The 26,884-nt window shown below is 36.8% G+C and overlaps 2 protein-coding genes across 2 annotated transcripts in view; one reads left to right on the top strand and one right to left on the bottom strand.

Annotated features, from left to right (window-relative positions):
• Positions 1–500: 500 nt before the first annotated feature.
• On the top strand, positions 501–19,765 carry LOC123248008 (influenza virus NS1A binding protein). The gene is made up of 15 exons (XM_044677150.1): positions 501–584; positions 8,014–8,252; positions 9,403–9,531; positions 9,845–10,014; positions 10,139–10,214; positions 10,611–10,784; positions 11,326–11,451; positions 12,861–12,968; positions 14,818–14,947; positions 15,383–15,607; positions 16,084–16,205; positions 16,348–16,474; positions 16,577–16,708; positions 16,849–17,022; positions 18,363–19,765. The coding sequence occupies exons 3-15, from the start codon at positions 9,421–9,423 to the stop codon at positions 18,614–18,616; spliced, it is 1,929 nt and encodes a 642-aa protein (XP_044533085.1). The 5' UTR covers positions 501–584; positions 8,014–8,252; positions 9,403–9,420; the 3' UTR covers positions 18,617–19,765.
• Positions 19,766–20,564: 799 nt separating this feature from the next.
• Positions 20,565–26,884, bottom strand: part of SWT1 (SWT1 RNA endoribonuclease homolog) — a 165,463-nt gene continuing 159,143 nt past the window's right edge. Inside the window, exon 20 of the mRNA XM_044674629.1 lies at positions 20,565–21,512. Coding sequence (XP_044530564.1) covers positions 21,383–21,512 — 130 coding nt within the window. The 3' untranslated portion in view covers positions 20,565–21,382. The remainder of the gene's footprint in view (positions 21,513–26,884) is intronic.

Here is a 26,884-nt window from a genome sequence, read left to right as displayed (position 1 = left end):
GGATGCGAAGGCGGGGTGGAGCCGAGGGGATGGGGGGAGGAGGAGAGAGGAGGGTTTGGAGAGAGGCGGGGCTACGGCTCAGGCGGGAGTTAGAAGGAGGGAACGGGAGCTATTCGTGTGTCGGGCTCTGATTCGCTGAGGGATTTACGCAAGAAAGAGTTTGGGGGAGGGGGCGACAGGAGGCGCAGGCGCACGCGGTGACGTGAGGAAGGAGGTGTGGCTAACACCGGGCGGGAGGCGGCAGTGTCTTCTGGCGCGCTGGGAGGACAGACGTATCTTTTCTTCCTTCTTCGACTCAGCGGCGGCGGCGGCGGCGGCGGCGGCAGCGGCTGCTTCTTCTTCTCCTCCTTCTCCTTCTCCTTTCTTCCTTCTCCTTGGTAGGGCAGACGAACGGACGATCCAGCCTGCTCGGATCCCCATCCCCGTTCCCATCCACCTCTCCCTTCGGCCGATCCAGCCCTCCCTCTCAGATAGCTCCCCTCCGCCTCGAGGCGCTTTCCGTTGGGGCCGCTTCCCATTCGCTTCCTCCTGATCCCCCCGAAGCTCCAGCGATGAATTTTTTCGTCCTTTCTCTGAGGAATCAGGTAATGTCTGCGAGCAGGCTGTTATGGGAGGGCGGGGAGAAGGGAACTTGCTAAGCCAACCCGAGATCAGAGGGGGAAAGGGAATGCGGGGACCGGCCTCGCCTGCCTGGAGTGTAGGGTATCGGGAACCCCGACAGCGGCGATGACCAGACCGGGAGATATGGCCGAGAGATTGCTCCAGCGCACTCATGGCGGAGCTGCCCTGGATGCCTGAGAACGTGAAGGAGGCAGGACACGTGTGTTGTCCGTCTTCTCCTAAAAGAGGGAGGGTTATCGCTCTTGTGCTGAAAGGAATCGGAGGCCACCATGTCCCACCTCCTCATTTTACAAATCTGGAATCGGAGACATAGAGCAGCGAATTCCCCAATCAGGTGTGGGGGGCACACTCGAGGGTTCCCCGGAGCTGTCACCTGAGGGAGGAGGAGGGGCAGCTCCTGGGGCTGCCGCTGCCTGCCACCACCACCACCCCTCCTGGGGAATGTGGCGCGGAAAGCTCGATCCTGCCCCCGCAGTCAGGAATGTGAGCCTCCAGTGCCCATTTTACCTATTGGGGGACTAGGGGTTGATGAGGACCCCGCCCGAAGCCTGCAGGCTGTGGAAGAGCTACCAGCCCCAGGCCAGGTTCGGAAGGCGCGGAGCCTCCGGCCCGGGTGCTCCTTTGTTCCCACTCCACGTTGCCCGCTCCTCTTGCCAAACGGAGGGGTAGAGGGGGCGGGAGGAGGCAGCCATCGGCTGCCCTGACGTATCGGAGCTGATTGATTGGGAGGTCGTCCAATCGGCAGCTGGGGGTGTGCCGGAGGCGGGGCGCAGATCCTCCCAGTGTTGGGCTGCTGGGGCAGCGAAACTAGGGGGAGGAAGCGCCTCTCCGGGAGCTGTTGGACCTCAGAGTCTGTCTGGAGGGTTTGGTTGGGTTTGATTTGTGCTGCTCCTTCCTCTCCAACTTCCTCTAGATTCTCCTCGCTGGGGGATGGGAAGCGACATGATACTAGCCGGGAGGATTTTAAGAAGCTAACCTACGCCAGGGAACACTTAATAAAATAGTCACGTTTTTTACACGTGGTAGAAGGCTGTTAATTTCAGAAGAGATCAGTATACTTTTTTAAGTGTTCCTTGATTGGTTTCTTTTATGTTAGTTAAAAAGTGTGGAGTTTGGATAGCTACCAATTTTAAAACAGAGGATTCTGAACAAACAGCCTTTTCTTCAAAGGGTCTTTAATGAATTGCTCATTGTCTCCTGATGCGGGATTTACAGTAAAATAAGAGTGAAATGGGATCAGAACAAACTGGCATCACTTTAGCACTTTGTAAGTCTGCGGTTGCTCATCTTAGGTAATAATTCACAACAGGAAATCCAAAAGTTCTTTTATCTGTAGAGTAAATAAGACTGTTGTAACTCACCATTTTGAGTTAATCGGTTTTCTAAGATCCCGGGAATAGAGAAATACTACCAGTAGTTTAATTACTGGCTTGTGTCTTAATTACTGGGACTTGGGTCTTAAATGTTAGTAGTTGTGTTAGTAATTTTAGAGAGAGTGAATATTGTGCTTTTGAGTTTGTGTTACTAACTGGGAGAACTACCACAGATGGTAATAATTTGGTCATCATAGGTAGACTGGTTGTGAGCCAGTGGCAAGAGAGGAGACCTGCAGCTGTCCTCCATTTTGTGAAGTTTTTAATAGCCTTGTGATAATTGTGTTACTTTATAAGTTTATTTTACTAGTTTTGTCAGTATAGAGGACAGTCTGGGTTTTTAGTTTGAAATTTTAAGGTTATTGCTTTTAACAGCCACTGTATCTGGTGGAGTCCTTGGCTTTAAAAAGGTATCTTTGTGGACTTTTTTCTTCCTTAACTTGGGGTTTGAATATGTTCAATTCAAATGTTTAATACAATTAAATTATACATTTGCAAGTTTTAGTGCTTTAAAATAGTTGGTCATAGATTACTAATATTGACCAAGCTGAAAGCTCTCTTACATTGACTAATGGTTATTTGAGCAGCATATTACTATTGTTAAGTTCATTTGGAAATAGGTTCCTTGTCCCTATCAGAAAATTGATGAATTTGTCCATTCTTTAAAATTTAAGTAGTGGTGGTCTTATTGTTGTTGAAAGACTTTAGGTTGGAGGGAAGGAAGATAGTATTTTTAGAGATAAAGGTATGAATTGTTACCTGAGAAGGGGTGAAACAGACAACTTTATTTTCTGTAGCTTATAAAAAAATTAAATACCTTTCTAGTTTTATCTCTAGAAGATGATTACCTTTATGTGGGAGTTAATTTCCTTCAAAGATATTCTTATGTAATGGTGGTGATGTGCTTTTTTTTAGCAGAGAAAGTGACTAGTTTTAATCCAGGTCCTTTAAGGGTAATCCATGGGGAGAAGAAGGTTGTGGGGAAACCTGAAGCCAAATTTACTAATCGGGAAGGTTGCTGTGCTTACCAGTTTAAACAATTTGAAAGCCTTATTGCTTGTTGAATAACTAGTTAACCAATTCCTTAAGAACGGGTAATCTAATCTCCACTGTAACCTTAGAAGAAAAAGTGACCCTTTTCTAATAATTCTCCACTGAAAAGCACTGATTACTTGTTTTGACTAATGCTCAAGGGAATACCAAGTAAATCTTACTGAAACTTTGTTTTGACTTAACCCTTCTCAGATCCTTGTTTCCCTCAAACTTTAGCCTTTTCTGTCTTTCCATCCTTGTCTATGATCCCAGTTTTTGAAGTTCTTTTCTAAAATAGGTGTTGTTATGGGGGAAGAAAGGAGGTTCTAAAGAAAAAAATGTTCCTATATATGTGGAGTCTTGAACTGATATGTGCATCAAGAACCTTGCCTAGACATTTTCTTATTCCTGGTTCGTTTGTTTTTTTACCTTTTACTGGTGGTTATTACAGTTGATTACCTACATTTTAAATTTATTCAGTCTTTCCATTGAGCTTTATTCGTTTTGTTATATTCATTTCCATTTCAAATAAATTTAGTTATTCTGGAATATGTATGTTTTGAGTTCTCATAGCAAAATGTAAGTTATGTGGAAATATCTCAACCCTCCATGTTGGTAGAGGAGTGAATGACTTAGTACCATTAATATTTATGGAGAAAATGTTTTAATTGAAAAGTAGAACTTGAAAAAGATACTAGCTCCATATACATATGGGGAAACCTGCCCTCGAATTTATGAATTTGTATTTCAGTTCGTATCCTTGAATTTGATAAAATCACTTTACATACAGGGTACCAGAATGGATCTTAAACCTGTAGTTTCTGAAAAGAACTGTCTCTATTGTACAAACTGAAGACATGTTCATTATTTTTGTTGGTCTTTGAGGAACTCTGTATCTGTTACCATATAGTAGGACTTAGAAAAAGAAGTTGTTTCAGATACAGCATATCTAAGGCAATATAGTTAGATGTGTAGAGTAAAACAAAATTAAATAAAAGGGGAGCCATACTCCTCAACAAAATCTACAAAGAACTGAAATTTGTTTTCACTAATTAGGACTGTGTAGGGGTTGGCTGGTTTTTTTTGCTGCTGTTCATTTTTTTCTGTAGGAAAGTTTTCTTTTTAATGGTTTGGTGATGACCTGATAACTGACAAATACCTTAATAAAATTTAAATTAAGCAAGGTCAAAGTACCTATGTAAACTGATAAAGGATGAAATGAGATAAAAGTATGTAAAACTAAGCTTTAACTATAGTTAAATGTCAGTTATTATATTGTATATGGGTTCATGTTGTAATATCTTTGGAACATTCAAAGAATGTTTTACACATAACATGGCTAGGTCTTGGATCAGCTTTTACTGAGTTGCATGTTGATGCTTTAAGAATGGCTTGTGAGCCAGGACACTTCTGAAGTACTTATGGGAAAGAATGCTAACCACATTGAGAGAAAGAACTATGGGAGTAGAAATGCAAAGGAAGAACATATGACATCACTTATCACATGTGTATATATGATTTGCGGTTTAGGCTTTAAAAGATCATTCTATAGCAAAAATGAATAATATGGAAATAGGTATCAAGTGATAACATTTGTACAACCCAGTGGAATTGCTTGTTGGCTCTAGGAAGGGGGGAGGGAAAGAAAACAATCATGTAAACATGGCAAATTTTTTTTTTTTTTTTAAATTTAAAAAAAGAATCAACTTGTGGCCTGTTTAGCATGTTAAGTTCACTTGGTTAGGCACATCCTGAGTCGCAAAAGCCTAGTAAGGGGACATATTGAATCGTATTTCTATATATGTTCATCCTTGCCTTAAGTAATAGGCTTTTACACTGAAAAAATATGTACCATATGTATATGCTATTTAAAAATGCTTTATAGAACCACATTAAAAATGAATTTTCTTATTCTGGGTTCCTTTATAATTCTCATTAATATGTCTATAAAAACTTTGATCACAGCTTAAAAATGGAGTTAGTTGATGTGTTTACTTCCAGCTTTGACTTGTATTACTTATTGGGAATTCATTTAGAAGATTTCAACATAATCTATCACCATTTCAGAATGCTAGAATCTTAGAGCTGGACCCAGAATTTTCCTACTTCATCATAAAATTGTCCCGCATTTGTAAAGATTTTTAGTAAGGCTAATTTTAAAAATTTGGTTGTGTATAAGTATTAATCAAAAATCTTGACTTCCTGCAAGTCGCAGTAAAAAGCAGTGACTTAAAATTAATTGGGATTTTCTAGGGATACTCTGGTTTTGGTGTGACTTTTTGGCTATTCATTATTTTCCTGGGGAAATTTTCTTTTAAATGGTTCAGTGATGATCTGATACTAAAATGTTTCATTGAATTAGCCCTACTTCATATCCAAGAAAGGTATGCTTGGGCAGGTTGAGACATGTCACTAAAATGAATTTTTATATATCCTGAAAAGAGAATACTATTGTGAAAAAAATAAACAACTAAATTTGTTGAACCAAAAATTGAACGGCATAGCTAGAATGGAATAGAGGAACTATTACTTGACATGGGGCTAAAGTAAATTCAACATTCATTTGGTTTAATTTTTTGCAGTTATTGGTCTTAAAGCTCTAAGTTTGATGGGTGGCAACTGGTAATACAAATTTTTAATATTTAGTTCTGATACCTTATATACTTAAGATTATCTTGTGGTCATTTAATTATATTGGAATAGTATGAAATTGAGAACTCTGGGCAATTGTAATAGGTTATAAGAAAACTACTGAAGTAGTTTTTAGGACTAGTTCATTTGAGTGACGTGTATATTTGAACCTTCATATGTACTATTTTTGGAGAAATTATATATATCATATTATGTGGTATATCTTACCACTTACTATATTTGTAGATAGATATGTCAGGAGTTCTGAGAAAATTATAAGAAATAACCATCATTGTATTATTACCTATTCATATAGTCAGACTTGTGTGTAGGATAATCCCTAGTAAAAGCATGAATATTCAATACCTGGACAAATATTTTTCTCCAGCTACCAATTGAAGAAAGACATCCAGTGATAACGTAGTAGCCTTGCTTTTTAGAAGTCTTTCAAAATGAGAAAGTCTTGTAGACCTGAGGCCTGTTTTTCTGTAACTTCTAGCTGTTGTTTTTCTCATGGTGACTGTGATGTCTTCTCTAAGTCTTTTCTAGGTTTAACACTCTTTAGTTTCTTCATTTGGCATCCCCACATAGTCCTGGAATGTGCTTTATTTTATATATGTTGATGTCTTCTAAAAGGTTCCTAGAACAAATGCAAGAGTAGCCACTAGTGTTTTTGAGAGGCTGCACAAATTAGCCACACTAATACACTGGAATTGTGGCTTGGTCCATCCTTTCTGGAAAGTACTTTGGAATTATGCTCAATAAATAACTAAAATATCCATATCTTTTAACCAAGAGATCCCACTGCCAGGCAAAGACTAAAAGAGGAGTCCCATGTACACCAAAAATTGCAGCATTTTTTGAGGTAGCTAAGAAGGGAAACAGTATAGCAGGACCTCTCTATCCTCGGGAGATACAGTCTTAAGACTTAGTGTACATGGCTGAAATCTTGAATATAAGTGAAGATTTCCTGACCCCCCATATATATGTGCTCTCTCTGCAGCCTCCCATTCCACTCCCACCCCTCTTCAAAAAACAACCATTAAAAAGAAAGTAAAAGTGACAAAAAATGAAAATAGACCACCTTAAACATCTGCACTTTAAGGTCAGGATAACTGAAACTTAAACTAATGTTACTTCTGCATTGACCATGGATAGCCCAGAAACGCAGATAAAATTAGGAGTAGATTTTTGATATTTAACAAAATAAAATACAATAAAACTTAGATAGTATTACATTTTAAAACTTAATCAATATTCAGCCCTTAAGGAATACTTATGTATAGTTTAGTGATCCTCATTGTTGTTTGAATTTGACACCACTGGCCTAGAGTACCTAGCTAGGGGTTAGGTGACTAGGCCATGGTCACAGTTTGTGTTAGAAGCAGACTTTGAACCTACATCTTCTTGGCTTTGCAGTCTGTTCTTATTATTACATGTCGATTGAGGAATATCTAAAATTGTATAAGAATATAGTGTTACATGCTAGAAGAAATACTAGTCTAACCTATTTAGAGAAACATAGGAAGATTTATATGAACAGTGCACCAGAAAAAATACAAAACGGCTACATCAATGTAAATGTCAAAAACAACAAAAGAAACAGAAATCTATATAATTATGAACCAAGACTGACCCCAGAGAAGAGAAAAATGCCCCTCCCTAGAGAGAGCTGGGAGAAGAACTATAGGCAGATTGATGCATAAACTGTTAGAGTATGTTGGTACATCGGTTAGTTTTAAAAAGAAAAAAACTACTTTTGTAACCAGATGACTAGTTTTTAGAGGAGGGATATAAATCATAAATAAAGGTGATAGAAAAAATCTTTTAAAGAATGTGACAGGAGAGGCAGAAGAGAGGGAAGGAAGAAATGAGATAAATTTTTGGACATAGCTAATGTGAGAATTTGTTTCTCTTGGATAAGCATATTTATAATTGGTTATATGTTTATAACGAATCATGTATTATATTATTGTTATGTGTTCTATATTATATAATGTTATATATAAAAAATAAATGGGAACTCCCCCCCAAAAGCGCCTATAAATGGGAACATTACTCAAATTCTTAGTAAGAAAAAAATTACTGGAGACGAGTATTAACAACATTTATTTGATTTGTGGAGTTCTCCAAACTCAAGGGTTATTGGATCTTGAAATAAGATTATCACTTATGGAGGAAATAAGTAATGGAAACAGGTATGGGAATTGGGAAATGACTTCAAGTCAGTTAATATTTGAGTTTGAGAACTTGTCTTAAAATTCAGTTTAAAAAAAATGTTGCTGACATTTTGAGACTGTAAAATGCCAGAGTGCAAGATCTTAACTTATCTAAGAAAAAACTGTCTCTCTTACAGATTATGATGCATGATTATCACAGAAGAAATTCATGTCTATAGCTTTTAAGGACTTGATTACATCATTTTCAAGCCTGATAGTTTTGAAATCACCATTGCAGCTTTAAACACATCTGCCTTCATTCAGCCCCCCTCTTCATACAAAGAAGATACAAAAACGTGTGCAGCATTTTCACACTCCAGTTCCCTTGGATTATTTACAAATTTCTTGGCATAAAATCTCACAAATATATCAGGAGGTGAGTGAAAGTTTACTACCTAAAGAGACTTTTTAAGTACAGGACATTTGTTATGCATTGCAACCCGTTTCAGCAAAATCAATAGTAAAAGGCTATGGGTATTATTTCATTTTATATATATTCACTCCACTCTCCACCCCAAAATTGTTGAATGTTTCTCACTGACAATATCAGGAATATGAATTCTTTGATTTTATTTAAGTTATATCATACATGCTAATATTATAAATTTCAGTGACTGAAAAATGCAATCTATTTTGATGATTTTTGATGATGCATTTTATTGTTTCTAGAAGTAGAATTTTAGCATTATTAAAATAGATGAAAAAATATATGCCTTTAGTAAAATTTGCCTTTTACTTTTACAAAGTAAAAGTTATTTTTTAATATATAGAATTTGAAAGTTTTATTTAGCGTCTAAAGGTTATAATTTAGTAGTTGCATCAGATTATTAAAAATCAGGTTGCAGTCAGTGACTATAAAACAATTTTTAAAATAAACACTATGCATGAATATGACCGTTCATTGACTTACTTTTCAATTCTATTATTTCAATATTTTGAACTAAAAGGGACTTCTTTGTCTGGGTCATAGCTCTTCCTCTGACAGGGAGGAAATTTGAAACCCACAGTGAGCAAATGACTTTCCCAAGATTATAAGGTTAGAAGTGGCAGGGCCTCTGGCTATATGACCAGGTAATTTTCTGTGTGATCTTAATTTAGAGTGGATCTTTAACTTTACCCATGTAATGATTGAGGAGAGGAGGAAAAGAAGGAGAAAGAATTAGAGGTCTAGTCTAGATTAGGCAGTTCTATTTAGTTGCAGAATGAAATAACAAGAGTTAGGAGTTAATTCCTTCAAGAATAGATGTTAACAAGGGTAGACACCTAGAAGTGGTCCTAATTATCTAGTCACTGTTTGCCAGGCCTTATAGTTAAAGGATATGCTTAGGTGGGTCTTAATTGAGTTGGAATACTTTATTGATCATGCTTTTGCTGTTATTTGTTTGTATTATTTGGTAACTCAAGGATATCCTACTTGGGTGAAATAGAACTTATAAGAAGATACTGCTCTACTAATGCAACAAAATTGTTCATCTTTAAAATAGTTATTTTCTAAGAAAAAATAACAGCTGTATTCTTTTTCTCAGCCAACCCTGCATTTAAAAATGATTCCCAATGGATATTTGATGTTTGAAGATGAAAATTTCATTGAGTCTTCAGTTGCCAAATTAAATGCTTTGAGAAAAAGTGGCCAATTCTGTGATGTTCGACTTCAGGTACTTATTAGACTGCCTCAACAGGGACATATATGCCCAGGTCAGAGATGATCAGGAATAAGGTCTCTGCCCTTCTAGACTAGGCAATATAGGGAGATTGAACCCTTTAAAAAAAATAAATGACTTAAATTTTTTATTCCTGAGTCATAGAGATTTCCAGATTCAAGGATTATAATTTACATAAAAGCTTTTTACAAAGATTACTTTGGGAACAAATAACTTAGGAGGAAATTAAGAACTGAATATTATGTAATGATTTGCTGATAAATTGTTTGTCTAATGTATTTCTCATTGTGATTCTTTATCATTTAAGGTCTGTGGGCATGAAATGTTGGCTCACAGAGCAGTGCTGGCTTGCTGCAGTCCCTACTTATTTGAAATCTTCAATAGTGACAGCGATCCACATGGAGTTTCTCATGTTAAATTTGATGATCTCAATCCAGAAGCAGTTGAAGTCTTGTTGAATTATGCCTACACTGCTCAGTAAGTACCTTCTATCAAATGAAAGTGAAGTTCCTTATCAGAATTCTAAAACTAACAATTTCTGTATGTCTTTGAAGATTTGATTTTAGCATACTATAACAGGCTTTTGAATTTTTTTTGATAGATTGAAAGCTGATAAGGAGTTAGTAAAAGATGTTTATTCCGCAGCTAAGAAGCTAAAGATGGACAGAGTGAAGCAGGTATAGTCTTATTTCTATAACCAGAATGCAGTGTGGCTCTGATTTTCGTTATGTGCATAATTCTAAAAAACTTACCATCCTGGGGCAAATGAAAATTTTCACAAGTAGAGGAAATATCCATGTAGTTACTTGACAGAGATAATTGCCTCAAAATTGAAAATAAATTTGGAACTTTCTCTCTTTGTTGTCTTGGGGCAGTAGTGAAACCTTAAGGCTAATACATAATAGGCTTGATCCAGCTCCTATCCTTTTAGTTTATAGCAAAATGACTTGAGTACATTCTCTTGTTCCTTCATAAACCAATATTATACCCTGCATCCTCTGCTCTCATTATTCCTCTCAAGATTTACCATTGAAAAAGGCGCATTTGCATATCTTTATTTTCTTTTCCCTCAGGTTTGTGGTGACTATTTACTATCCAGGATGGATGTTTCAAGCTGCATCTCTTACCGGAATTTTGCAAGTTGCATGGGAGACTCACGTCTGTTGAACAAGGTTGATGTTTACATCCAGGAACACCTGTTACAAATTTCAGAAGAAGAGGAATTTCTCAAACTTCCACGGCTAAAGGTAAGAAGAACAAAACTTGTTTTGACTGTTTTGTTTTTAAAAGTTTTGTGCCTTCTTCATGTCATTTCCAGAAATGGCCTTTCACCCTTACAACAAAGAAAACAAAATGCAGTAGTAGAAAAAAAAGAAGCAACCATGTTTTAAGTGTTTATAACGTTCCACACCCATAGTTCTTTCTTCACCTAAGCCACTGGGAGGAGAATGGTATCTTTTCTCAGCCTGACTTGTGGCCAAGATTATTGGTGGCTAAGTGTCACATTACTTCCACTATCAGAATTTTTTTCATCAATGTATCACAAAAGGTATATCTCAAGAAAGATTTTAAAAAATTACTCAAGTGAGGTGGTTGTATCTTTTTCTCTCCTTAAATTTCATCTGTTTTTAATTGAGAATATAGCAAAAATCTTCATTTAGGTAGAATAAACATGAGAAATTGACATCTTGCTATAATAAACTCATACAATAAATTGAACAGAGATTTTTACATGAAAGATCAACTAAAGCATATTTTAATGGTGTTTTTTTCTTTCTGGAACTCTAGTTGGAGGTCATGCTTGAAGACAATGTCTGCCTACCTAGCAATGGCAAATTATATACAAAGGTAATCAACTGGGTGCAGCGTAGCATCTGGGAGAATGGAGACAGTCTGGAAGAGCTGATGGAAGAGGTTAGTTTTTAAGTAAATGGGATTAAACAATTCTTTAAAGTTAAGTTGCTTTGACATGAAGGATTCCCTTTCATTTTTATTTTTGTAACCATGACCCTAAAGAATTTAAATTTTGCTATAGGTACCCCTAAGCTGAGAAACAGGGGGGGTGTCCAGGTGAGCTGAATGAACTGTTCAGTCTGGTCTTCTGCTTTCTTTTTTTTTTTCCTTTGCTCATTATGTGCTGATAACTTTCTTTAAAGTAGCATGTAATTTGCTTTAGAAATGGGGAGGTGGTACTGAAATTTTCTGTAGATTCTTAATGTTTCTTTCACAGGTTTTTGCTTTAAATATGAAAAGTAGGTAAAAGCTTCTAATGGTTGTTCCTCCCCATTGATTTATCTCCCTATAGGTTTATTAACAAAACTAGGATACCCAAGACTGAAGAAACAAGAAGAAACCTCAAGTGTATTGACACGTACAGAAGCAGCAGTCCTGCCCCAGTTCTCCTAAGAAAAATCCGCTGTGGGCAGAGAGCGATGATGATTTAATGGTGTTTACTCCTTTACAGGATTCTTTTCTTTAAAGCTTTGTGTCTTTCATTGGTGTTATTCATGCATACCTCTAAACTTCTCTTGGGCCATCTTTTCTTAAGACATCTCCCACAATCCCCTAAACAGACATACACACATACCCCAAAAGCCTAAAATATTAATGAAGGAAATGTGGAAATTTTTTTCCTTAAGGGCATTCTGCAATTAATTTGCTCAATTGTAGCATTTCCACTGAAGCTAGATATATGTTAAAAATGTAAGCCTAAGAGACCTTTGAAAAAAACACCTTGTGTTATTATTTATGTTCTCCGTTGATCTTCTGCCTTGCCACCTGTGATTTGGCTGCATTAAGTAATGTATTGCATGTTCGCATTTTTTTCTATTTGGGGGCTTGGGAATTGAATTTTTTTAAAGTTCACTTTTGTTGGCATTTTTCATCTTGCCCAAGAGGAAAGTTTTGTTGTATATGGAAAAGAGCATATTTTCAAGGGTAAACCCTAATGTGAGATTGTGATTCTGTATATTATTCAAGATCCTGTGTTGTACTTTTATGCTTTCTCTCTTAATGTTATATCAGGAATGCTAATAATTATTAGGAGTCATGAAAAATGAAGATTTCTTTCAAGCAGAACAAGCCAAGGATTCTTAAGCCAGTATTGGAAGATTTTTAAATTTTTTTTTCTTTTTTTTCTTTTTTTTTCTTTTTTTTTACCACCATGACTTGTATTTTTCTTTTAATTTATAATTTTGCCAGAGTGAGATATCAAGAGGCACACTCACTGGAGGTTCCCTTGTGGAGTCTTTGTATTCTACCTAATAGGAGAGTAGTTATGGAGACAAGAGCCACCACATGGGTATTCTGTTGCTGTTTTGCAGGTTCAAACGTTGTACTACTCAGCTGATCACAAGCTGCTTGATGGGAATCTACTAGAAGGACAGGCTGAGGTGTTTGGCAGTGATGATGACCACATTCAGTTTGTGCAGGTACACATTGCAGAGTTGGAGGTAATTGCAGGTTAAAATTTGATAGTAACCTTTATAGCACACCTAAAATTTTCTTTGCTCTGGTAAAGAAAGGAAGGAAAGTGGCAGCATTTTTATGGTATAACCAGATAGTTGGTACTTGGCGGAGAAAGAACTTTGATATTTGTGGTTAAGCGTGTGCTAATTCATGTTCCTTACCTCCAGACTGTAATTAATAGCCAATTTAGGGTCTTGTTTGGATTGGTTTTCCCTAAATTAGGATTTACAAATTAGAAAAAGGACTTTAGAGATGGAGTGAAAATATGGTGACATGGTGAAAACTGTTTATTAGAATAAATTAGCATGTTATGAGTAGAGATATAGGGATCAGGAATGCAAAAGAGAGGTGTCTGTTGAGTCTTGTAGGCAGGTGCTTATATGGACATTTAAGTAGTTTTGGATTTGTATATAGTCTTTGGTCTTTTAATGTATGAGCTTATAATGGTATAACACGCTATAATGACAGTGTATAGGTACCAGAACCTTAAGAGAATGAGTTTAAGTCTTACATCACTAAACAGATGAATGTGGAGAAACTTGGTTAGTCCCAATGTACTTCTTGCCTCGTGTTGCTAGCAAGTTCATTGCTTCTACTAATTATGCCCAATCTGTTCTTTTCTCCTTGCATTTTCTGAACATTTACAACTTTATTCAGAGTGGTTAATCAAGACATCCCAGATATTTAACCTAAATAAGCAAGGCCAGATTTGGATGATTTTAGTTAATAGAGATGATAATATGGTGAAGAAATGATTATATGTTCATTTTTGGCTCTGCATAGTCATCTTCATTCAAAAGCCTATGAATTTTAAGGTCTTGATTTATAGAAATTAATGTCAGAGCACTAACTATATTTGTAAGAGACTGTTGTAAAAATTAAAATTAAGACTAGCTGAAGTAAAAATGATTGCTATAATGATCCTTAAACCAGCACTGTGGATGTTTGCAATTTAGACTCCAGATATCCATAAAATGGGTCATGTTCTCATGTAATCCTAAGTCCTGACACATCTTCCAGATGTCATGATCTGTTGTGCTGGGATCCAGACCTTGCATAATGCTCAGTAGTGTTGGTTTATAGGTTCATAGCTGTTGGAAGATGGACTCATTTGTTTCTGTCTATATATGGCTGCAGTGCCACTTGGAATCACAGATTTAGAGCTAGAGAGAATTTCAGGTAACACATTCATTTAAGAGATGAGAAATCAGCCCATAGAGATCACTTACCTAAGTTTACCCCCTGGTACAGGAAGCAGTAGTGCAGAGCTGAGAGTTGAACCCAAGTCCTCTGATTAAAGTCTTTCCATTGAAAATCTGTCAGCTCTCCCTGACGTTATACCTTAGAGGCACTACCCATGTTACAGGTTTCCTCTTCATTGATGGAAGCATTATAAGTCTTTCTAACATATCTATAAACTTTGTATAATGTATGCCAAAGGTATCTAATAGGCTCTTTTGGATATTTTCATGCTAAACATAAAAAGTTGGGAGGATATTTCTTTATTTGAATTGTGAAGTAAATTCTTCATTTGTAGCTAATTCCTAAATTATTAAAATGGAGCTTTTTTTGATTTGTCTTAGATGTAGTTCTTTTATGAAAAGAACACTTACTAGATGAACAAGTAAAACAAGTCAGTATAGAGAAAAAGAGTTTGTTTTAAATTTAGGTGTGCTATAAATGACATACATAGGTCATGGATTCTAGAAATCACGTTCTCCCTCATAATCATATGGAGTGGCTCAGAAGAACAGAGGCAGTTCAGTGTGTGGTCTTTGGCTAGGTTTCTGTAGCTGCCTTTTGATTTTACAGAAAAAGCCACCACGTGAGAATGGCCACAAGCAGATAAGTAGCAGTTCAGCTGGAGGTGTCTCTTCTCCAAATGCCACAGTACAAAGTCCTAAGCATGAATGGAAAATTGTTGCTTCAGAAAAGACTTCAAGTAAGTGTATGAAAATTAATGGGTTGCCATAGTGAGCAGCAGTTTTCTTAGTGATTTGAAAAGGGATTTTTTTAATATTTTAAAATATCTTAACAGATTACTTTAAAAGCAAATGCAAATAGTTGTTTTCAAAACTGAGATTATAAGTGGAGTTTTTTTAATGAATTAAAAAAATTTTATTGCCCAAATTTCTCCTAGCATCCCTGCTCCTCAGAAAGCCATCCCAAAAAACATTTTTCCTTAAAGAAGAAAAAAAGAAGTGTAAACAAGCAAATTGATAACATACATTTTTAAATTCTGAAAATATATGCACCATACAAGTAGACCCCCCTCATCCTTTTTCAAAGGAGTAGGGGGTATTGTGTCATCTTTTGGGGGGAGGTGTTGTGTTTGTTTAGATGTAGAATTTTTAATGCCAAGTTCTTGTGCTTGCAGATAATACTTATTTGTGTCTTGCTGTGCTGGATGGTGTATTCTGTGTAATTTTCCTTCATGGACGCAACAGTCCACAGAGTTCACCAACGAGTACTCCACGACTGATTAAAAGCTTAAGTTTTGAATTGCAACCAGATGGCCCAGTAGAAAAGCCCATGTCTCCCATGCACTATGCTCGGTCTGGTCTAGGAACAGCTGAACTGAATGGCAAACTGATAGCTGCAGGTAAGTTACTTACCTAGAAACATTTAACATTTAGAAGCTTAGCAAAGTTATCATGAATATTAGTGTTTGCTGAGTGAAATTTGTTTGTTGAGGATGTTTACTGTTTCCTCTTGATTCACTATGGATATGCATGCCTACTCTTGCCCATGGAGGGAAGCCATCAATAAATGCTCTTGTCTTATGCCCAACAGTCATTAGTTGAGGCTTTTTTTTTTAAAATCTGACTGGTGTGGGAATATACAATTGAGTGGCTTTCCCCCATTTCTAGTTGGAAAGCCAGTGCTAAACAGTCGATTTATCCAAGAATTAAATATACTTTTCATTAATTCTATAGCAGGAATCTAGTTAAGGCTAAAATAAGTGCACTCCATTTCTTATGGGTGTAATCCAAGAAATATTTTGAGGAATTTTGAGCTCAGAAACATAATATTGAATTGTTTCCTAGTTAAAGCTTAAATCTTTTGTCATCCTATCAGGTGGCTACAATAGAGAGGAATGTCTTCGCACAGTTGAATGCTACGATCCACATACAGATCATTGGTCCTTCCTGGCTCCCATGAGAACCCCAAGAGCTCGGTTTCAAATGGCAGTATTAATGGTAATTGAGTTGATCCCAACACATATAAAAGAAACTATTATTTCACCTTTCCTTGTGGCTTGGGAATTGATTGCAATTCTGTAGTCTTGAATTTAGTTGAATTTTGAAACAGATGAGACTGAAATAATTTCTTCTTGTGTAGGGCCAGCTCTATGTAGTAGGTGGTTCAAATGGCCATTCTGATGACTTGAGTTGTGGAGAGATGTATGATCCAAATATAGATGACTGGACTCAAGTTCCTGAATTGAGAACCAACCGTTGTAATGCAGGTACATTTATTGTTCATGTTTCAAAGGTTTTGGATAATTGGGATTTTAAAAATAGCATATAATTTGCTTTTTTCCTTTCCTCTCTCCAACAACTGAATATAGGTGTTTGTGCTTTGAATGGAAAACTATACATTCTCGGTGGCTCTGATCCATATGGTCAAAAAGGACTGAAAAATTGTGATGTGTTTGATCCTGTAACAAAGTCATGGACCAGCTGTGCTCCCCTTAACATTCGTAAGTTGATGATACTTACATTTTAAGCAGATTTATTTGGGCTCCTTTGAAATGAATCCCCAAGGTAGTAAGTAATGTATGTAAGAGACTTTTTGTTTTGAATAATTAGGCAATGACACTAGTTAAACTTGTCTTTATAGGTAGACACCAATCAGCAGTATGTGAGCTTAGTGGTTATTTATACATAATTGGAGGAGCTGAATCTTGGAATTGCTTAAACACAGTAGAACGCTACAATCCAGAAAATAACACCTGGACACTGATTGCACCTATGAATGTGGCTAGACGTGGAGCTGGAGTAGCTGTTCATGATGGTGAGTATTTTTTCTACTAAAATGTCAGTGATCATAGGTAAGTAACAATGAAATTATGTTCCTATAACCAGCTCTAAAAGAAGTAAAACTCTTTGCTGATTGATTGCATGTTAGATGGAGAATTCCTTTTGTATATGGTTTGGCTTCTGGGTCTTTCCCAAATCTCAGTGGTGCTATCTTTGTACATGTGATTAAATTTAGTACCTTAAGTTTGGTGGCTTCTAAAATTTCCATTCAGATGATTTTGGTAACTAAAATTTAGGAACAGAGGAGTATTCTAGAAGTTTTAAGAAATTATATTTTAAATGTTAACCGTAGTTCTTTTTGACATTTCTTGTGGTATTTTAATGTCTTCTACCATTCCATACTTAAAATAATTGTAAATTTCAATATGAAGGATGGGTTTTTAAAGAGCCACTAATTTGATTATAGTTCACTGTTGCAGGGCAAATTTTCTTGTAAAAAGACCTCAGTTTAGAATAACATTTAGTTTAAATGGCATATAGGGAACTATTTTAAATGATTGCCTTGGGAGTGGGAATATTTAAGAATTTATTTTCAGCATCTTTTACAGAAATTAAATATGAAAATAAATTATTAGGATTCTTTATAGAAACAATAATAGATTACTATTATAATGATACATAATCAGAGGAGCTAAAGAGACAGCTCTAAATGGAGACTAGATGATATAAAATAGTGGATAAGTTTAACAATTTATAGCATATATAATGTTCAAGAAAATTTATATCAAATATATGTATGTGAGTAATATTCATTTTGAGAACTTTTTCATCAAAGTTGAAGAGAAGATAGAAACTTCAAAGTTCTATAATATAGAGCGTCAAAGAAAACAACACAATTCAGGAGTTAATATATGCCTAACCCCAATGGGAAGGAGAATTTTGTGAAATCATAGGATAGTGGTATAACTTGCAAAGTATCCAAGTTGTCTTGACATACCTATGAATTAAATCTGATTTTCCTCCTATTCAGTTTCTATATATAATTTTATCTATTGAGACTAACCAAGCCCACAAATCCTCTTCAACAATTCCTCAAGAATTTTTGGTTCTTCTTTGGAGTGTTAATTTCATTGTCATCCCTTCTAAAATGCAGATTTAAACTGAGGTGATCATTTTAGTAGTTTGACAGGCAATAAGTAAAGAAAGATCACTTCTAATTAGTTATGCCATAACTTAAACAGTAATGCCTTTGAATTGCTAAGATCCTGGCATCCCTTCAGATTTTTTTTCATTGTATCTCTGATATCTGTACTTTTATACAGAAGTTCTTTGTACTTGCTCCTATTGATAGTCTTATTGACATTTCTCTTTTAGGAAAACTATTTGTTGGTGGAGGTTTTGATGGTTCTCATGCTATCAGTTGCGTAGAGATGTATGATCCAGCTAGAAATGAATGGAAGATGATGGGAAACATGACTTCACCAAGGAGCAACGCTGGCATTGTGGCCGTGGGGAACACCATTTATGCAGTGGGAGGATTTGATGGCAATGAATTCCTGAATACAGTGGAAGTCTATAATCCCGAGTCAAATGAATGGAGCCCCTATACAAGAATTTTCCAATTTTAACAAATTTAAGGCCCTTTCCAAACTAACAGGCTTAGTGATGTAATTGTGTTTAGTAGAGGTACAGTTGTGAATAGGGTGGGGGGAGGGGGGTATATAGACGTTGCTAACAGCAACACAAAGCTTTTGCATATTGCATACTATAATACGTGCTGTACATAATTTTTTGTGTTTATTTGAAAAGAATGCCAAGATGAAGGTCTGTTTTGTGTATTTTTAGAATTTTTTTTTGGTTATTTTATCTTTTGGAAGTTGATATTGTAAAAAAAATAATAAACTAAGAATTGATTCGGCATATTATTTCAAGAGTTTCCCTCTCCTCCACATTTGTTTTGCCAATTTGCACATGAAATGACTTTCTCCTTTGAATGTGTTTTATGGGGCAAGAAGGGGGTAAGGTATTGGATGTCAGCAATTATTTTTTTCAGGCCCCTTTTCAGTAACTGGAATAATCTTAAGAAAAAGCCTTTATTTAAATATATTACAATGGCTATTTTTTTTTAGTAAGAAAGCTGACATGCCTACCAAGAATTAATCTTTTATGATTGCCTTTTATAAAACTTTTTATATACTCAGCAGAGTGCTTTTATCTGTTGATGTGAAAAGTGGCAGATTCAAATTATTGAAGCAGAGGGAGAGTCTTAGAACGTGCTGAGAAGGGAGGCTTCCCTTCAGCTACTAGAATGCCAACTTCTAAGCTTTGGCCTCAGCTGCAATACTGTTTTTTGTATACAACACTTTCATTATTTGAATAGGATTCTGAACAGTAACATAGCTGTGATTACAATAGAGGAAAATAATTCTGGCTTTAAGTATTTTGACTTGGGTTGAGAAGGGTATTTGAGAAGGTTTTGAACAAGACTCATTTAAGTTAAGTGAAAGATAGTTCATCTTGAACAGAACAATCCAAAATGACAGCCCTTGTTCACGAAATATTTAATGCACTCTACTAGGTTTTTTTTTAAAACAACCTCAAGCAGAAGTATGTTTTTTTGTTCTTATGGATAAACTTGGGATACTTGGTGTCTAATGTGTAGTGCTGCACATCTAACTTATAGTGCCAAAATGGGCACTTTCTAATGCTTACTGCTGATGCAAACACATTAAAGGTACCTTGCAGGAAATCCTTGTACCATGGGATTAATATCGGAACACTGTTGTTTGTGTACTTATTTTCTTAGTAATTGATGCATGCTTATTAAGAATGAGGAAGGTAAAACTTGAGAGGTGATGTAGCAGGAAACTTTGTCTCCTCCCCCTAGTTTATGGTTAGGATAGAAATATTTGTTATTTCATCTGGGAACAGAAGCATCCCTAATTATAGGATGACCACTTCTTCCAGGCATAGGACTAAATGAACTAGGATCCCTTTTAACTCCAAGAGATCCCAATTTGAAAAAGTAACATTACACAAGTGGTAACAAAACTAGAATTCAAATCCATATCATGATTCCAAATCTAGTGTTCAGATTATATCAAACTAGTACAATGGCCTCATGTTTTCTGACTGCTCCATATTCCTGGAATGGACCTTAGACAACTGGCTTGATAGGTTTTTAAGTATTTAGAAATTAGATGAAAATGCAATTTCAGCTGCAAACCAGAGAATCTAGTTAATATGCTTTTTAAAAACAATGGGCATCGGGGGCAGCTGGGTAGCTCAGTGAGGTGAGAGTCAGGCCTAGAGACAGGAGGTCCTAGGTTCAAACCCGGCCTCAGCCACTTCTCAGCTGTGTGACCCTGGGCAAGTCACTTGACCCCCATTGCCCACCCTTACCACTCTTCCACCTATGAGACAATACACCGAAGTACAAGGGTTTAAAAAAAAAAAAATGGGCATTTGAAACAGAAAACATGAACATGTCCAGTTTTTACATATGAAAATGCTACCCTACTAGCAACAAAGTAAAACAAGAAACACTTAAATTTACAAAAAAATTTTATTTAATTTTTCTAAAATAAATTAGACATAGGTATTTAGAACAGAATGCCTAGGTTGGATGTGTTACCAAATGTACAATACATTTTCATTTCTTTGGACAAATGAACATAGCAGAATGTTGAATTTAAGCCAAAAGCTAACACTGCTAAACTATAAACTAGAGTAGACTTGCATTTCCGGGGAAAACAAAATTCTCTTCTAGAAATAAAGGATGTAAGAACTGAAGATTGGAAGAGGCTGAGTTAAGAGTTGCAGCCCTACTTCACTGCTGGAGGGGTAGGAACTGAAAGCAGCAAAATGACCCCAAATAGATGCTTTTTAAAGTCTTACCTGGGAATTTGCATATTAAAGGCAACATCAAAATGTATGGTAGTTCCCTGGCCTGCAGGGTAAACCTAGCTCAAAAAGTCCTGGTAGCTTAAGTTCAATTTGTGGGGTATGGCCATGTTAAAACCATGTTTTATGGTAACTGAACTAAATATATATATATATACTCATGACAACATAACCTGACTCAGGGCCCTGAGTTCAGACTGACATGACTAATAAAAAGCCACCACTATTCCCATCTGTATTGGGGGTGGGGAGGTGTTGGCTTTGTTAGCTCCAAAAGAATTGAGTCCACACAGTAAAGTATTTTGTCCCAGGTTTTAAGCACTAGGCTTTCCTTCCCCCCCAGATCTTGGCTATTTCAGGAAAAGGCAATCAAAACCTTAGGACCACTGTTGGTCCAATTTTGGGTTTGGTTCAGAAGTAGACTTTACAACAAACACAAACTATATTGTTACACCAACCAGTCCAACTCTATAAAGGATTCCAGAAGACGTTTAACAAGTCCTGTTGAGCATATCTTCATGCCATCCCCGATTTTTTGCTTCCATATAGACAGAAGCATTGCACTGCTGCATGGTGTATTCCATCTGGGCCAGCTGATAACATCCAATTTCTAACTTTTCCCTAGAGGAAGAAAGATTATTAAAATGTAACAATGCAGTTAGTAATAGTTACAACAGGGGAGTAGCATATGTATTTTTTCCTTGATAACTCATGATATTTGCTTAAAAATGGTTCACTGTCAGGCCATGAGAATAGCATTTCCTACTGTACTAGACAAAGCTCTTCACTAACTCACCCAAGCTTACCTTATTTCACAAAACTCCTCTCCATATACTTTATAGTCTAGTCAAACTGGTAGAAGCTGAGAGGTTAAATCGACTTGCCCAAGGACAAACAACTAGTGAATGTTTGGGGTTGAATTAGGAAGAACTCTGGTCTTTCTGATTCCTACATCAGCATTCTATGCACTATTTTATCCAAGTACCATTCCTATGAAGCCTTTCTCAGTCTCCCAACCACTGTATTGTTATTAAGCATTTATTAGGTGCCAGGTACCTGCTAAGCACTAGGTATACAAAAGGCAGTCTGCCCTCAAGGAACTCACAATCTAATACAGTCTATATACAGGATAAATACAAAATAATTAAAAGGGAAAGCACTGAATGTCAATATGTATGTAGTCTCCAGACTGAATGCAAGAGTAGGCATTGTTTATCACTAGAGCCTAGCACACATAATGGCTACATATAGTAAATGTTTTAATAAATCTATATGGATTGGCAGGTCTGAAATGTCTAGAAATGACAATATTGAGATTTCATGGCAAACCAAGCATTTCTTCTGCAGAAGCACAGCCCCTAGGTGTTATGGGTTGGATATCCAAAAAGAGTTCTCTTATATGAATGGACTGAGTCAATACAAGCCATAGGCTCATCAAAACTTTATTGGGCTGTGTCACATTCAATTCAATGAATACTGCTTAACAGTCTAATCTAGACATCTCTGATTTTTCAGGTATGCTCTACATCTTTATTCTCTCAAAGATCCAGGAACAGGAAAGGGATGCTTCACACTTAACCCTAAAGAGTAGGCAGATGTAGAAGAAACTGGGGGGAAAAAAACTTCCAAAAAGAAACAGCAAAAATGGAGGTAGCAAGGTGTAAATCCTTTTAAAATTTTGAGGAACTACAACTGTGGTAAGAGATAATCCTTGACAATCCGAATGAGATACAAAGATATTTGGAATGGCAATTATCAGGAGTCAGAAAATATGCACAAAACTCAAGAGATGCCTGAAATATTTAATTTCATGACTGCCTAAAGTCATGAATTGCAACCTTATGGGCAATCCATAGAATTTCCATTCCCATTTCTGAACCTGTTGCCTTGGCCCAAGTTATCTCTACAATGATTAAAATGAGCTCTCTATTAGGGGCTGCAAGTATCAGAAACAAAGGAAGGAGTCAGAAAGCAAAATACAAGAAACTACTATTAACCAGACAGTTCTTTTGGGAAGGGTGTTAATTTCTCTCAGGCTCTTCCATTCCCTATATTTAACTATTGATTAAAGTAATATCTGCCCCCTTGCAGTGTACATTATATCAAATAGTCTTAATCTAATTATTTTTTAAAAATCCTAATGTATATACAAGTTTGTTCCTATGCTCTGATCAGTTGGTCAATGTTTTTAAAGACTCCTGATGACCGACTCTACCTATTATTTGGCTCTTGCTGGGAAGATGATCTTTCTCTAATATCTCTTCATCTCCAAAGAGAATACTACTTTAGTATGATTTTAATATTTTGGCATTGGATCCCCCTACAGCAAAGAGCTTGGTCATGTCTGAGTAAAGAGAGAGAGTCTATTCATATGAGCAGTTTAAACTATGGAAAACATTTAATATGTGTGAAAAGCTTGTTTTCTAAAGGCATTTTCGTTCAATTTTGAAAGAGTAAAAGAGTGAGAACATGGGAGTGAAATTCCTGCCTCAGATCCTAGCCCCCATCCTGGAGGTTGGGGGAGCTTCTTTATCCCTTTGAAGCTCATCTTTCACCTCTGTAAAGTGGTGACATCTGCACTGAACAAATGTGACTGTCAACTGAAGAAGGAATGTCAAAAAGACCCGTCACTAGGGAGCTGTTAGGTGGCTTAGTAGGTTAAAAACCCCGGTTTAGCGACTGAGAGGTCCTAGGTTCAAGTCGGACCTCAGACACCTTGCTTCTTCCCTGTGTGAACACAGGCAGATCATTTAACCCCAATTGCCTAGCTGTTACCACTCTTCTGCCTTGGAACCAATAGTATCAATTCTAATAAGGTAAAAGTTTTAAAAATTCAAAAAACAAAGGAAAACAATTCAGAAGAAAGTTATAGCTCTCTTTAGAAGGTCCAATTTAAAACATTTTTGGAGTTCATTTTAATTTGTATCCAATGAAAACCAGAGGCACCATTCATGTGACATTTGTTAACTGTTTTGCAATGTTTAAGTATTATACAGACAAAAAGAACTATCATGAAAATATTTATGTGCCATCATTTGAGGAGAAGAGAAATTCTACAAAGAGGTCCTCAAATTAGATTGATATATATTCTGATGGAGTAGGTGAGGACAGCAAAAAAAAATAATAGCATGAGTACTTTTCTCAAAAAATAACTACACTGAATATGGGAAGCTCCATATTTATGACAAAATGTTGTTATTGTGATTATGATCAGAATAAGATGCATTTAACATCTCTGATTTTCTGCAATTGGTGGTGAGATTTTTAATGTCTATCTACATGGTCAAGTCTTGTGAAGGTGCCATGCATAGTAAAGAATAGGTATACTCCTTTATTATTTAATATTCTCCAGACATCTATCATGTCTAATTATTCTAAAATTCAATCCATTTTCTTAGATTATTTATTTTATGGTTGATTGACCTAGGTCTGAAAGTGGTAAACTGCAGTCATTCCACTATAATTTATGGTCAATTTCTTCCTGTAAATTAACTTAAGAATTCAGATGCTGTGCCAGTTGAGGTATATATGTTCAGTACTGATATTAATCCATTATGGTAACTTAGTTTTCCCTTTGGGTGTGTTTTTGTATGCACATGTGCACATTTATTCTTCCCTCCTTGAACCAGTTCAGATGAAATGAGCTTCAAGTGTTAGATGTTGCCCATTCCTCACCACCACCTCTTCCATTGTATAAACTCTTCCTTGGGTGATGCATTTATCTGAGTTAATTTTCACCATTTTCTTCTCCTCCCCCCCTTTCCCTGGGCATTCCTCTTTTGAGATAATCCAAACTTCTTAGAATCACAACCAGGTTCTCTGTCTAAATGGCTCCCTTTAAGATCCCTGGTGATAGATAATAGTCTCATAGTTACATATATCTTCTCATACAATAATGTAAACAGTTTAACCTTTTTTAGACGCTTATGATTTCTCACTCATTTTCACCTTTTAATGTTTTGTTTAAATTCTTGAATGTTAAGTTTTCTATTTAGCTCTGGTCTTTTCATCAGGAATATTTGAAAATCCTCTATTTCATTATACATCTATTTTTTCCCACTGCAGGATTATACTCAGTTTTGCCAAGTAGATTCTTGGTTTACAACCCTAGCTACTTTTTCCCCTTTAATAATATATTGTAATGGGGGCAGCTGGGTTGCTCAGTGGATTGAGAGCCAAGCCTAGAGACGGGAGGTCCTGGATTCAAATCTTATCTCAAACACTTCCTAGCTGTGTGACCCTGGACAAATCACTTAACCTTCAATGCCTACCCCTTACCACTCTCCTGCCTTGGAACCAACACAGTGTTGATTTTAAGGTGGAAAGATATTGCAAGTCCTTTGTTTCTTGAAAGCCGCAGCAGCTAACTCTTGTGCAATCCTGACTGTGGCTACATATTACTTAAATTGTTTCTTTCTAGCTGCTTGTAGTAGTTTCTCCTTGACCTGACAGTTCTGGATTCTGACTATAATATTCTTAGGAGTTTTCATTTTGAGGTCTCTTTTAGATGACCAATGGATTCTTTTAATGTCTACTTTGCCCTCTGCTTATATCTAAGCAGTTTTCCTTTATAATTTTTAGAAATTGTCTGAGCTCCTTTTCTCTCTCTCTCTTTTTTTTGGGGGGGGTGGGGGGCAGGGTGGCACCTGGCTTTTAGGTAATCAATGATTGTTCTTCCATGACAAGGTTTGTCACCCAGATTTAGAAAATACTTTTGAGCACTAGTCAGTCCCATTGAATTTTCTTGATTCCTTTCCAACAGTCTGTGCTTACAGCTGCAGTCAGCATCTTTCTAATCTTTTTCACAAGGACTTTTATTCATCATTGCTGTCTCCCTGTTCCTCCTCCTCCTCCTCCTCTCTTTCAAACTTTCCTTCTCCATCTTCTGTATCTTCCTCATCACTCTCTTTAATTCTCCAGGCAATGACTACAACCTGTTAGGATTTGAGAATTCCCACTTCGAGTTTATACCAAATGGATGTATTTCTTCCTCAGGTTTCTCAGTGGCACAAGCTGAGAACTTCTTAGCTATAGTACATCTTCAGTTGACTAGGTCCCAAAATCCTTTCCCCTATTTGCATTTTTGTAGCAAGATGATGGGAAGATCAGAAAAGCCCAGAATACAAAAGCAGCAGCAAAAGCTTCCATACAGGACAACTTTCAGGGGTCTTCCATAGATGAAAGGGTTGGCAGCTGCCAGGTAAAATAACCACTTAATGGGTCCCTTGACTCTTCCCAAACAGAATTTCTTCCAGTTTGGTCAAGGAGCAGTCAATGACTGCAACTGCACCCTAAACTACCAACTTTCTGTCTGTGAGGGCCATAGAATAGTGTCCAATGGACTGAGAATCAGGCTGCTGAACTGGCTCAATCAGATAATTTCAATTGGACTTTTTTTTTTATTCAATTATCATTCAATCATTATTTCAATCAATTATTATTGATACAAAATACTGATTCCAAGGCAGAAGAATGGGAAGGGCTAGGCAATGGAAGTGACTTGCCCAAGATCACACAGTTAGGAAGTGTCTGAGGCCAGATTTGAACCCAAATCCACCCCATTCCAAGCCTAGCTCTCAATCTTCTGTGCTACTTAAGCTCCAGCTGCCCCTTGAATCAGACTTTTAACAGACCAGCTTCCTGCCAGGAGTCATAGTAGCCTGGATCCCACATGGCCATGGAGCCGGGCAGTTCTGACTTAGATGAAGTACTCCATCTATGGCATATCTTCTTCACAGTCCCAGAGCACAGCCTCAACCTTGTCATTGAGGCTATTCAGAAATGAAGGGCCTGTAGGATGGCTGTGAGACCACCAACTACTGCTTCCCACCACCCACCTCACCCTCCTGTCAGTGATTTTTTTTTCCCCAGCTCAGAAACTCACAGTGACAAAGGGAAGGAGTGCCCCACATGGATAAAATCAGAGACCCATGAAGTATGAAATTAAGAAAATGTCTAAGAAGATACACTCTGCTCTCTTCAACCTGTTCCTA

This window comes from Gracilinanus agilis, chromosome 4 (genome assembly GCF_016433145.1).
Source record: "Gracilinanus agilis isolate LMUSP501 chromosome 4, AgileGrace, whole genome shotgun sequence".
NCBI classification, from domain to species: domain Eukaryota; kingdom Metazoa; phylum Chordata; class Mammalia; order Didelphimorphia; family Didelphidae; genus Gracilinanus; species Gracilinanus agilis.
The sequence above is the reverse complement of the archived record's forward strand: the minus strand, read 5'-3'. Positions and strand labels throughout refer to the sequence as shown.

What these genes read in the sequence shown, in the direction of transcription:
- LOC123248008 (XM_044677150.1), top strand. Translation starts at nt 9,421, where the DNA reads ATGATTCCCAATGGATATTTGATGTTTGAAGATGAAAATTTCATTGAG. An exon ending in AATTATGCCTACACTGCTCA is followed by an intron (nt 10,015 to 10,138) that starts GTAAGTACCTTC and finishes TTTTTTTGATAG; the next exon opens with ATTGAAAGCTGATAAGGAGT. An exon ending in TCAAACTTCCACGGCTAAAG is followed by an intron (nt 10,785 to 11,325) that starts GTAAGAAGAACA and finishes CTGGAACTCTAG; the next exon opens with TTGGAGGTCATGCTTGAAGA.